Source organism: Lolium rigidum, chromosome 2 (genome assembly GCF_022539505.1).
Source record: "Lolium rigidum isolate FL_2022 chromosome 2, APGP_CSIRO_Lrig_0.1, whole genome shotgun sequence".
Classification (NCBI taxonomy): Eukaryota; Viridiplantae; Streptophyta; class Magnoliopsida; order Poales; family Poaceae; genus Lolium; species Lolium rigidum.
This window is the reverse complement of record NC_061509.1, coordinates 226,253,293-226,266,008: the sequence shown is the minus strand read 5'-3', so window position 1 is coordinate 226,266,008 and position 12,716 is coordinate 226,253,293. Positions and strand designations below refer to the sequence as shown.

At 46.8% G+C, this 12,716-nt stretch overlaps 1 protein-coding gene across 1 annotated transcript; it reads right to left on the bottom strand.

Annotated features, from left to right (window-relative positions):
- Positions 1-1,059: 1,059 nt before the first annotated feature.
- Positions 1,060-1,521, bottom strand: LOC124690618 (RING-H2 finger protein ATL56-like). Its single transcript, XM_047223979.1, has one exon. It carries the CDS (start codon positions 1,519-1,521, stop codon positions 1,060-1,062), a length of 462 nt encoding a protein of 153 aa, XP_047079935.1.
- Between the last annotated feature and the right edge of the window lie 11,195 nt (positions 1,522-12,716).

Genomic DNA, 12,716 nt, shown 5'->3' with positions numbered 1-12,716 from the left:
AGTCTCTCAACAGCGCGGAGACTTGAACCTCCCTTAGCTAGTCCTCCCCTCTGGCCTTCATGCAATTCTCTTCTTCCGACTTTCATCATGGATCCACAGTCACTTGATGTCAACACAGAAAAAGAGCTTCACGCCGCTCCCTCGAGAACCAATCGGTCGGAATAAAAGCATGGGTGCGCACGACCGAATACCTCTGATCCAGCAAACTCCATGCAAAACACTGTTACATTCGCCGGCGGAGCCTTCCGGAACTCAACCCTCCGGCCAGATCACGAGTCCAGGCCTCCGGTAGGTCCTCCTCTTCACGCAAGAGAGGCCCTAGGACCGCCGCATTTATATAGGTCGGACCCCCACGTCGGCGACCATCCCAGGCTGACCAATCCAGCCCTCCACCGGCGACACTATCGCCGGCTTCCATGCTCCTCCATCTCGCCGCCGGATCGCGGTGATAGATCAAAAGATCCACCACCACCAACCGCAGGCCGACCCTCTCCGGCGCAGAAGAGAGCCACCTCCTCCATCGAACCCAAGGCTGGTGCCCCGGGCGCCCTCGTGACGCGGAAGAGCCGCCGCTGCCCCATCACCATCCGCGCCGGCCGCCGCCGCGAGCGTCGAGGAAGGGAGAGCCCGTCTGCCGTCCCCCACGCCGGCGAGGAAAGGTCCCCGCCGCCGCCACGCCCCGTGGGTCTTTGCCCCGGCGGTGCTACCGGCGGCGGCGGCGGCGGTTAGGGTTGGGGAGGGGTCGGGAGAGGAGGGTTTGGGGAGGGGTCGGGAATTAAGGAAATACATCCGACTATAGATGATGGCGAACAGTACAAATGGTTACAACAGCCATTTGGATATGTACGAATATTTACAGCCTAACAATCTGGCACAAGAAGTTTACACCAGTATCTTCGTGAAATGAAAGCATTTATTAATGAACCTATATGACTAGTGTATACATCACCAAAATATCAATCAGAACTCAGAAGCACTAATTGAATGAATATATGAATTAGTTCCATATAAGAAGCAACCTGTATGTTTGTATGTACATGAAGCAAGTCGAGCAATTCACTAGCGATCTGCTCCTCCCAGTATTTCAGCAACGCTCTCCGAGCTGGCGGGTTCATCAACCACCGCGCCGGCAGGCTTCCCGCAGCCTGCCACCTCGGCGCGGCAGACAGGGCACTGGCGGCTCTTGCGAAGCCACGAATCCACGCATGGCGCGTGGAACGCGTGCCCGCATCCCGGCAGCACACGGCACCGGTCGCCGGCCAGGAACGTCTCCAGGCAGACCGCGCACTCGCGGCCGGGCGTCGCTGCCGCGACGGCCTTGAAATCCTGGCATGGCAGCTCGCCGAGCTCATCGGCCGTCATACCTGCTTCCGCGTGCTCCTCCTCGTCCCGTGACGACGACGTGCTGCGCCGCAGCGCGTGGCCACGCCTGATCGCCCAGGCGATCACGAGGATATGCAGCACGAGCATGAGCATAACGCCGGTGATGAGGAAGAGCACGGCGACCGGCACTCGCGCCATGCATGCGCGCCGCGCAGTCCAACCTTCACCGCAAGAACAAGACCTCTGAGCAAAGGCTACAGAAAACTGGACAAATGATCGATCGAAGCTGCAAGTCGATCGCCGAGTGGAACCAGTTCAGGCTCCTAGCTAGCTTGGAACAATGCTCAATTGCCGAACTGCAGCGTTGCATTGCTTTTGAGTTGGGTTTCTAGAGAAAGTCCGTTTGATTAATTAGATTAACAGATTATAACTAGCAACGTCGTGAACGGTGTTCATCGTCATGAAAATGACCGCGTCGACAGGATGATAGAAGACTGGGCAGAGGCAGAGTGCAAGGTACGATCGGTTTTCCTTTGCACTGGTTAGTTTTCGGTGTGCGTTGCGTGGCTTCCATGCCATAAATAAACTAGGTATGGTCCATGTGGAGCTTCGGCTACAGCCATGTTTGAAGAATGACACTGAGTTTTTCTTTCTAGACAAATAAGGGTAGCTTTAAACAGGCCATCAAATGTTAGTTAGGCCATTGGGCTGGCTAGTTGAGGGTGTAGCTCTGGGTAGGCAGATCTTGTTTGTACTTGTTTTGCTTCCCGTATCGCAACGACATCCGCATGGACGTGATGATCGGCCGGCCCAACAACAGATCCAGTTTTAATTTTCTTCCTAGAGTTATTTTTTTCATGAAAAAAATACCAAGGAAAAAATTCCATTGATTTGTACCCGGTGCCTGTGACCCAGGCTGCTTTTACATGGGTACGCCCTTAGTAGTCTTGGGTATAATTACACAGAGAATATGAATGTGTACTAACGAATTGCATGGTGTTAAGGCCTTAAGGGTGGTCGGGCTAATTTTCAGGTGAAAGTTGTCAATAGACACCCAAGGTGAAAACAGAAGAAAATTTCGATACCTAGAATGTAATGTTTCAGGTGTAGAAAAACTTCGCTTTGACAATCACCTTGATCGAGCCATAGGTGCCATCAGACTCCCCGCAATTTGGTTACAGTAGAAACGTTTGTACAAATCAAGAAAGACAAAGTGTTTGGTGGCGTCATTATATAGTGTGTGTACTCCTTGGCTCGAGCTCATAGGGAGAGGGGGGCAGTAGCCCCTCCCAACCAACCAATGCATAATAACCCGAGTCGCACATGATATATTTCATCTAAGGATCCGAGCTGCTCGGACAAATTGATGTGTAAGCATCACCTGTGCTGATGTCAGAGCTTTAGACTTGAACATTTCTAGACATCTGCATGTGAATGCCATCGGTATTGGCACTATCGGCTGGAGCTTTAGCCATAATTCTTAACCAAAGCATGATAACCCAATAGGGAGAGGGGCAAAAATCACGCCATTCCGATTGTCAAATAAATGAAGGTTAGAATTTTTATCTAAAGCCAATGATTGACGTATACGAAGACCCATAGATGTTGATGTATCGCACGCCGCTGATGTTTGTCCAGCTCACCAAGACCGAGCTGGAGTTAGCCCATGTTTTGATCCAGTGGCATGGTTGTGTTCACTGCCACAATATGCACCGACTTGTAGTCGAACCCTTGTCGGTGTACCTATACTCCCAATAATAGATGAGATAATACAAAATACAATATATTATTTTATAGGACTAAGAACAAAAACAACTTTTTTACCGTATGTCATGGTCCCAGTCGTGTATGATACATTTGATCCAAGGATCCCGAGTTCCTCGGAGAAATCGATATGCAAGCATCACATGTGCTGATGTCAGTATAGAATATTATAGAACCCTAGAATTATGTGTTGTATTTTCAACACATAATCCAACGCTGATCCCGCCGAGACGCTACACGGACATCCATTGCTTGCAATGCGCCAAAACCTCACCACTGGGATGATGCAGACATCAAAACCTGGACATGCCAGCCCAGCCCACAAGGGTTGCAAGCAAGTTCTTGTTCTCTTCCCACTTCATCCGCCTCGTCTCATCTCTTCTACCGGAATCAGATCCTCCAACATCAAGAAGAGAAGTCAAAGAACTACAGTACACAGCAAGTGTAAAGTAAAGATGTTAACTCAGGGTACTGTAACAAATATTGTTTAGTCTGTACTGTAGTAAGTTACTGTACATAATTACTGTTTATATAACTCTCATAAATCAGAAAACTGCCAGTCATAATTTTGATTATAAGTAATTACTGTAAATGTATACCACGTATTTACAGTGTGCAAATTAATTTAGATCAAAATAGCCTTTGAGCTATGTAATACCGGGAGAGTAATCCCTTAGTACTTTGTTCGTTGTTTTTATTTTATTTGTCAAAGTACGCTCCTTAACTAATAGAAAGATGCAAATCTTTTGCCTCCGTTTCAAAAAAAATATAGAGAAATGCGAAAAGTGTGTTTGGCTCCTGAGCTCCAGTACTCTCGCCATTTAAAAAATAATTGTTTATAAGTTATCAAAAAATCAGAAAAAAAAATTCTGGCTCACAATCATGCAAAATCTCAACCTAAAATTATCTTTACTTTGTGCTAGGAAAAAATAAAAAAGCTGACATGTTTTTGAAGATTTCAAAATGACTACTCAGATGTGCACTTTTGTTATTTTGTGTAGCTCAAAATATAAATTATTTAAAATTAATATTTTACACGTTTGTGGGATACGTTATTGGCTATATGCGGATTTTTTTCAGAATTTTTTAAAACTCAAAAGTATGATTTTTATTTATTCGAAAAATAAGATTACTGGTATCCATGTGCACCAAATCTCTGTCCAGAAAAATGTAGCTTCGAGGAACGCGTGTAGCGCGTTGGCAATGCCCAGCAGTGGCTGGCTGCCCGCTCATGAGTTCGACTCCTGCATGTAGCAATTTCTGGAGGGCCCTATGGGCTGCATATATGCAGAAGGCTGAGCCCATAAATCAGTATGCCCCAGTTCAAGCTACGGAGCCGATTTCGACCGCGGTTCGACACTGGTATTGTGGTGTGCCCACCACCGCAGGGGTTTCCCAGAAGATCTAGGCTCGCGGCATGGGCGGCGCTGGGGGTATTCCCCTGTCTTCCATGGAATACCCATGTTTTTGATGGGAAAAAAAATTAGATCGTATTTGGCCCAGCCCAACAGGCAGACTCGCAGCAGAGTCACAGGCAGACGCACGCGACGCAGCACGCAGAGTCGGAGACTTGCAGCAGGCACGCGACGCACGCGACGCAGCACGCAGACCTGCCCACGACCGCCGCCGGCGATGCATCCCGGAGCAGCAGGCGATGACCCCGCGCCCGCCGCGGCGGCGGCGCCCCGGCCCCGCCCCCGCCGACCCGCGCCCTAGCCCCTCCTCCCGTCCGCGCCGCCCCATCCGGCCCGGCGATGCATCCCGGAGCAGTGGGCGACGGCCCCGCGCCCGCCGCGGCGGCGGCGGCGCCCCGGCCCCGCCCCCTGCCGACCCGCGTCCTAGCCCCTCCTCCCGTCCGCGCCGCCTCATCCTAGGCTTCCCAGCGCCGAGCAGCGGTAATGGCGTACTGCCCCCAATTTTATTTCTTGCTGTTACTTTACTTCATTGTTTGCTTAATTGCTTTCTAGACAAATCATTCACTCCTATTAGCTTCATAGAATCATAGATGCAAGATTTTAATTTTCTATTTCTTGTTTTTTATTGTAGAAGAAGAAGAGTGGTATTGTTGGTAGTAGCATACATACAATGTGGGAAAAGGCTGCAAAAACAAGGAAAATGAATGTGGGAAAAGGCTGCAAAAACAAGCAAAAACAAGGCTTAATTGCTCATTTGATAGGCAATTTGGTGAGCTAAATGGCAGATTTGATGAGGTAAACACATAGCTACTTATTTGTGCATGGCATCATTTAGTCCACTTCATCTATTTGCTGCTTATGATCAAGAGAAGTTTGTTAAGCTTGCTACAAAGTTTTATGCTTCTGATTTTACAAGAGATGAACTAGCAAGGCTTCCATGGCAACTAAACATGTATGTTGCTAATTTGCGTAGAGATGAAAGATTTCAAAACTTGAAAAATCTGTCCGAGCTATCGATTATGCTTGTCAAGACAAAGAAGCATGAACAATATCATATTGTTTACAAGCTTCTTAAGTTGGTATTGATTCTACCAGTAGCCACTGCTAGTGTTGAAAGAATGTTCTCTTCAATGAGCTATTTGAAGAATAAGCTAAGGAACAAAATGGGTGATAACTATTTGAACTATTGTATGGTTACATTTGTTGAGAGAGATTTCTTCAGGCAAGTAAAGGATGAGGATATCATCAATCTCTTCCAAAAAGGCAAGTGCAAAGTTATAATGTAAGATGGAACATCATCACTTTATGAATCAAAAGGTACCTATGTATTCATGTCGTTATTGGCTTATAAATTAAAATATTGCTATTGTTTTCATGCTAGTGTTGTTTTATTCATATATTGATAGTATTACGGTGTTTGATTCATATACTACATTTAGAGCAAAAAAATTTTTTTGGGCGGAATACCCAGGCGCCATTTCCTGGCGCCGCCACTGGCTCGCGGAGGCTCAAGTCTTAGTATAGGTTTGGTTAGGTCTAGCTTGCGCACGGGTGACGTCTGTGTGGGGTTGTGTGTGTGTGAGGAGTGTGTTATGCGTGAGTTCAGATACTACAAAGTTGTACTAAAGACCAGGAAAATCTCAAAAAAAAAAAAATGTAGCTTCTATGCCTTCCCTTCTCACGTTAGAGGATCTTGTTCCCTCTTCTACCCTCTCCCTTTCTTTCCCTTCGACGCAAACATCAGGCAATTAATCCATCGCTTATCACCTAGCCATCCATTTCCGCCTCTCCCTGTATTCAGCCACGCTTGAATCTTCATAGAAAAGCACAGCCCGGCAGCTGCTCCCTGCCCAGTCTAAATCTCTGATACGCACACCCTCCGCTCCTACATTTCCAATCACCGTCAGCGACGAATTTCATTTCATTTCGTTTCGTTTCGTTTTCCTTTCTTTCCGCGACACAGCTGACCGCGACGGCGGCGGATGCTTAGGGGGGAGGGATCGTGAGGCCAATCTCAATCCCCAGGGAAGACTTCTTTCTCTCCCAAAGCGAACATTAGCAAAACTGGAGCAGCAAGACCGTGCTGTGTGGTATGGCACAGATTGGCACGCAATTACAACCTTAGCCGTCGCCGATGCCGATCTCAACGTCACACGAGCCGTCGCGTCGACCAATCAGGCCTCTCCAGCTTTTAGTCGCACCCGTAATCTTTTCGCCTCCAGCAGCCCAGCCCCAACGTCGCCGTCCAACGAGGGAGGAAAGAATACGAATCTTGGCTACTCCATTGCCTGTCTCAACGTTAGTGGGGGCTGCACAAAGACAAGAGCCGCGCGCTCCCCTGTCCAATCAAGGCTATACTCCTGTAACTTGATTACTAGGCAAAACTAATCAACTACTCCTGGCAACGGCGCGCGGTAGTTTATCCGCGACATGATTAATACAGTTATGCGCTTCATGTCGAATCCACATGACAGCAATTCAACAGGTGCAACCGAGCTTGTGGAGTACAAAAGGATAGAACCACGTACATGCTTTTACTACTTAGAGATCAGCTCATGTTTGTGTGTTAGATCATAATTATGAACTACCAGGTTAAGGTGACTTGTTATTTTTAAGGAAATCCTAAGGTGCGGAATCATGACAATGACGATTCACCTTTGAACGAAATAGTGAAAAACCGCAAGTGAGAGCGATGGCGGGAAGAGGTCAAAAGGCTATGTGCATTTTTTTTCTTGGGTGGATGGATGAGATTGTGCCTCATAAAAAGCTTCTTTCTAACATCATATTTATGCGGTACATCGATCGATACACGGTCCTCGATACTTTAAAGCTTATTGTCCCCCACAATCGATTTCACCAATTAATATCCCATGGAAAAAATGGTTATATTTGTGTTGGGAATACGATTTGGTTATGATTGAAGCAAGGACTAATTTTAATCAAGGAAATGAACAACAGTTTGACAAGTGACCATAATAGTGCAACTACATTTCTTATAGCATTGAACCCCTTTGTATCAAATAAACCTTATTTTCCAAGAATAGATTGAAGTCCTTAGATTTTTTTTCGTATGTGGGTTGTATGACTAGCATGAGTGAATTCCATGGGGTAAATAGGTTAAAAACACGGTGACTAGAGCACACACGTTGATGATTGGTGGTGAAAGGACTGACATGAGATGAGACTGGCCAGAGGAAGCAGTAGCCCAACACTCAAAGGGCAACCAGATTGTTCAGGGCTCGAGGACATTGCCACATGCATGGTGCTTGCTACAAAACAGTTCGGAAACAATCAAACAAGCTGCGCAGCAGTAGACAATCGACCACCTGTTTGGCCGTGGTTCTCTCGTCTTCTTTCTAAAGAGAACAGTTCATCTAGGGAAGATAGAACAGTGAGCTTCCGATAGACGAACCACGCGTGCTGTGGCGAACCATCGAACCCGTGCACTGAAACTCAAGCCATCCCGGCGGCGGGATGGGCGAATGGGGCTCGTTGCGGCCAGCGCAGCGACGTGATGGCGATGCGAGATGCGGAGAGCAGGAGACCCTACGTGCGCGCGGTGGGGATGGGGGACATGGAACATGGCGGAAGCAGCAGGAGCTGGGTGGAGACGGATCCTTCCATCGTCCCCAGGTGGGCGACGCGCCCGTCGCTTGCGGATTTGCTGGTCCACTGCCTCGCCCACCCTACTATCCGACTCCGAAACAAGCCCCACCACCTGCTCATGTTCCTCCGATTCGCTTCATACTGTACTACGGAATACTGAAATTTCGAGGCCGCACCAACCACCACAGCAAACTGCTCGCTACCAGATACCAGTTGTACGAAATGTTTTCACTGCTCGTCGTTTCAAGCTACTCCCAAAGCGTGATTTCTGTGCTCCCTGCAAGTCGCCGATAAAAGTGAGACACCCCAGTGCGAGCATGAGAGCGTGTCGCGCGCGCGATACCAGCAGGGCAGCGAACGCTGTGCAATGCCCCAAAACCAAGCGAGCAAGCTAGTTCTTATCTCCTCTGCCCCTTCCCCTCTGTCGCACCTCATTCAAGCAAACATCACGTAATAAATCGATAGCTTATCACAATAACCGGTCGATTTCCGTCTCACTGTACCCAGCCGCGCATGAATGTCATGGAGGAAAACACCGCCTGGCTGGTCCCTCGCCGGTCCGAATCTCCGATACGCACGCCTCCCACTCCTACATTTCCAGTCACCGTCAGCGACGAATTTCATTTCGTTTTCCATCCTATCCGCGACACGGCTGACACTGACCGCAACGGCCGACGCCGGATGCTTTGGAGGAGGGGATCGTGACTCCTGAGGCCAATCTCCATCCCCAGACTAGATTTTTCTCCGAAGCGATCAGCTAGTGCGGCAAAGATTAGCACAATTGGAGCAGCACGGCCCTGCTCCTGCTGCCTGTACAGAACTACAGATTGGAACGCGATTACAGCCTTAGCCGTACACGTGGCTGATGTTTTTTTTTTCGGAAGTACGTGGCTGATGCTGATCGCAACGTCACATTGGTCGCACCTGTAGTAATAATCCTTTTATAGAAGCTAATGTCGCCGTCCATGGAGGGAGGAAACGAATCTTGGCTACGCGCCATTGCGTGTCTCAACGTTAGTGGGTGCTGCACAAGACCAGAGGAGCTGCCCTGCCTATCAAACCAAGGGGAAAAATGAGTGTGTGCGCGTATGTATGAGCGTCTTTGATTGCACTGTGTTTCGCTAAAAAAAAGATCCTGTCCTTTTTTTTTTTTGAGAAACACAGTACAAACGCAGACGCTCATATACACGCGCATACACTCACCCCTATGAACGCACACACGCACACCCTACCCCTATGAGCACCTCCAGAAGACTGAGCCGGCGGATTGGATCTTGAAATTGACGAAGTCACCACGAGCGCCTCGCTGTCGACGGGAACGTCGCCTCCCACTGAATGAATATTCCGCCTTTATGAGACACACAGATGTCAAACCTGGGGTTTGAACTCTGGTGGGCTGGGGGTACAACCACCCTCCTAACCACCCAACCTCAGGTTGGTTCTCTTGTTAGACGAATCTAATTAACTACTACTGGCAAAGTTAGTCTATCCGCGAGATAATAATCCAGTTATGCGCTTCATGTCAAATCTACCAGACAGCAATTCAATAGGTATAGGGGCGCGTGCTTGCAGACGCCTTTTTGCATGAGCTGGGTCTTAGAATGGGCCGTTTGGTTGCCTGCAGACCGTCGTGTTCTTGCAAGAACCGAATTTTAAAGCACCCCGGGACAGGCCCTGAAGGAACGCATGGAATGGCAGTTTCTTCGGAGCGAGACCCGTTGCGGCCAGAAGGCTGCACGCGTCGGTAAGGGAGACGGAAACACCGCGTCCCTTCGGGAACACGCGCCATAATTAGCCTCACCTCTCTCCTCTCCTTCCTCTCACTCGCGACCGCACTCTCACCCTGCCAAACTGTCACATCACCCGGTGGTTCCCCTCCCGCCGACCAATTCGCCGGACCACCGCATGGAAGAGCACCGGTAACGGAGGAGGAGACGTCGGCGAGCAGCACCGCGACATTTGCCGCAACCTGCTCCGTAGTCTTCATCGGCATTTGGAGTTCGCCCGCGACCTCGAGCTTGTCCTCGGCGGAACAATGGCGGTAACGGCCTCTCCTTCTCACCTTCTTACTCCTTGTGCTAGAACATGGCATTTTCGGGCATTTGCGACGACATGCACATTAGATCTGCTAGGGTTTCCATTAGGACAGGATTAGGATTGATGTTTGCAAGTTTACCCGGTTAGCCAATTTTTAGATTCTCAAAATTCCAAATGAAAATATGAAAGTAGGAAGATTTTAGGTTTTTCCAGAAATTTAGAATTTTATATATTTTTAGTTTTTTTAAATTAAAATTAATAATTATAAGATTTTTTGTATCCCATAATATTACTATTACTTTTAGAAAATTATAAGATTTTTAAATTTTTAGGTATTAGGTTTGGAAAAAAAAGTTTTAAAAAATAATTAAAAATAATACAAATTTAAAAAGTTAATTTTATTTATTTATTCAACATTATTATTATATCATTACTTTTGTTTATTAAAAGAATCATTTGGAATTTAAAAAATAGAGAAGTGTGACATCGACCAACATTTTAATAGGATTGATATGATACTACTATCAACAACATGCGCGCGAAGCACTTGGAAGTGGGATGGAAAGGAACTAGGAAGTTAAGCGTGCTAGTGTTGGAGTAGTGTGAGGATGGGTGACCGACCGGAAAATTTGACCACGGGTAAGTAATTTGACTAGAGATTAAGTATAGTTAGAGACTAACAAAAATACTAGAAATTCCAGAAAAAAATAAAAAAGAGGGAGTGAAAAATAATTAGAAAAAAAATGGATAAAAAAAATTAAACGAAATAGCCTACCGATTCGTGTTACGAACCGGTACCAAAGGTCTCCAGCCCCGCGGGCTCCTCTGTGCCAATGTGGAGGCACCTTTAGTACCGGTTCATAAGGAACCGGTATAAAAGGTGTGAGGCTTTAATACCGAATCTTTAGTATCGGTTCCAAAACCGGTACTAAAAACCCTCTGAAACCAGTACTAATAGTGTTACATGGATTTGATCCCGAAAATTGCTTCTTTTGAACATCACATTTTTGCAATATAGCGACGACACAACACAGTGCTCGACACTTTAAATCTTATTCTCCCCCCACAATCAATTTCACCAACTAAATATTAGAGAAACAAATAGACGGCTCACTTAGTTAAGGAAAGTGGATGTACGTACATCCCAGCCAACTAGGTACAAGTCTCCATGGATGCGGATTTAAGTTTTTATTATTTTTAAAAAATCATTGTTGGAGCTTCTCCTACCGTATTTCTTTTCAAAAAAATATCAGAAGAAAAAAGACCCGCCATGTTAAAAAGAAGGGTTATCGCTTAGGCACATTTAGTGTGACTAATTTTAAATTTCAACAAGTAACAATCAAAGAAATGAACAGTAATTTGACAAGTTGTCTTTATAGTACAACTAAAAATTCCTACAAAGTGCATACAATTATATCAAAGATATCCAATTTTCCTTTGATACTTGGAGGATTAAAGTACTTACGTATTTTCTTTTTGCTATGTTGGGTTGTTTTGTTAGTGTAATTGAAGTGTATATATTGGGATTATCCCTAAATATTCTCTTACACTATATTTCATAGCAAACTCTCAATCTACACAAATCTTATACAAATATTTATTTCTATTTTTGCGGTTTAATGACTATTTTTTTGTGGAAAAAAACAGTATTTATGAGTGGGCACGCCACTACAGACATGTGTTTCTTATCTATACATGTGTTTTAGGAATCCCGCAAATAAAATTGACTTCAGACTACATACATGTGTCCTCAAATATCTAACCTACAAATAATTTTATTGCACTGTGTCAAAAGTTTAACTTACTAATTTACGCCCCTAAAGGAATTGAACGAGTTCGGGTGACATATCCAGAACGAGTTCGGGTGATATATCTGGTGGGCATGCAAGAAGGAAAATCAAGAGGAATATTAAACTACAAATTCTTAAACGTAAAACTAAATTGCACATATGTTGTCTTGCATTGAAAGTCAGCTTAAAATTATCTATAGATTGGAAGATTTCATTGTAATTGCACATATTTAGAGCATCTCCAGTCGCATCCCCAAAACGATTTGGGGCGTGCCGGACAAAAAAAACCTTCCAGCGCGTCCCCCAAATCCTTTTTTGTCTGGCGCGGCCCGATACGGTGTCCGGCGTCCCGAGCCCGTCCCCGCTACACAGGGGACGCTCCGGGGATGCCGGACACACCGAAAAGCGAGGCGAAGCGACGCGGGCCTGACGCGTCAGCGGCACAGAAAAAATTCGTCCACGCTCCTGCCTAATCGCGCCTCTCCCGCCACATCGTGCCTCTCCCGCCGCGTATTTCTGCCATCCCAACACATTTGACCTATCCCGCCCGCCGATTTATTTCTCCCTCCCGCTGTCTCTACGCTAGTTGTTCCTCCCGCCGCCACCCTCTCCCCATCCATGGCGCCACCGACTGCCCCAAAAAAATGGCCAAGAAGCCGTCGGGCAATAAGACGAAAGGGGCGAAGGCGTCCTTCGCAAAGCCGTGGAAGGCACCGGCTAAGAAGAAGAATCCGGAAGGGTGGACCGATGATCAGTGGCATCAACAAGATTGTCTGCGCCG

Excerpts from the sequence above, each read along its gene's own strand:
- LOC124690618 (XM_047223979.1), bottom strand. The coding sequence starts at position 1,521 with ATGGCGCGAGTGCCGGTCGCCGTGCTCTTCCTCATCACCGGCGTTATG.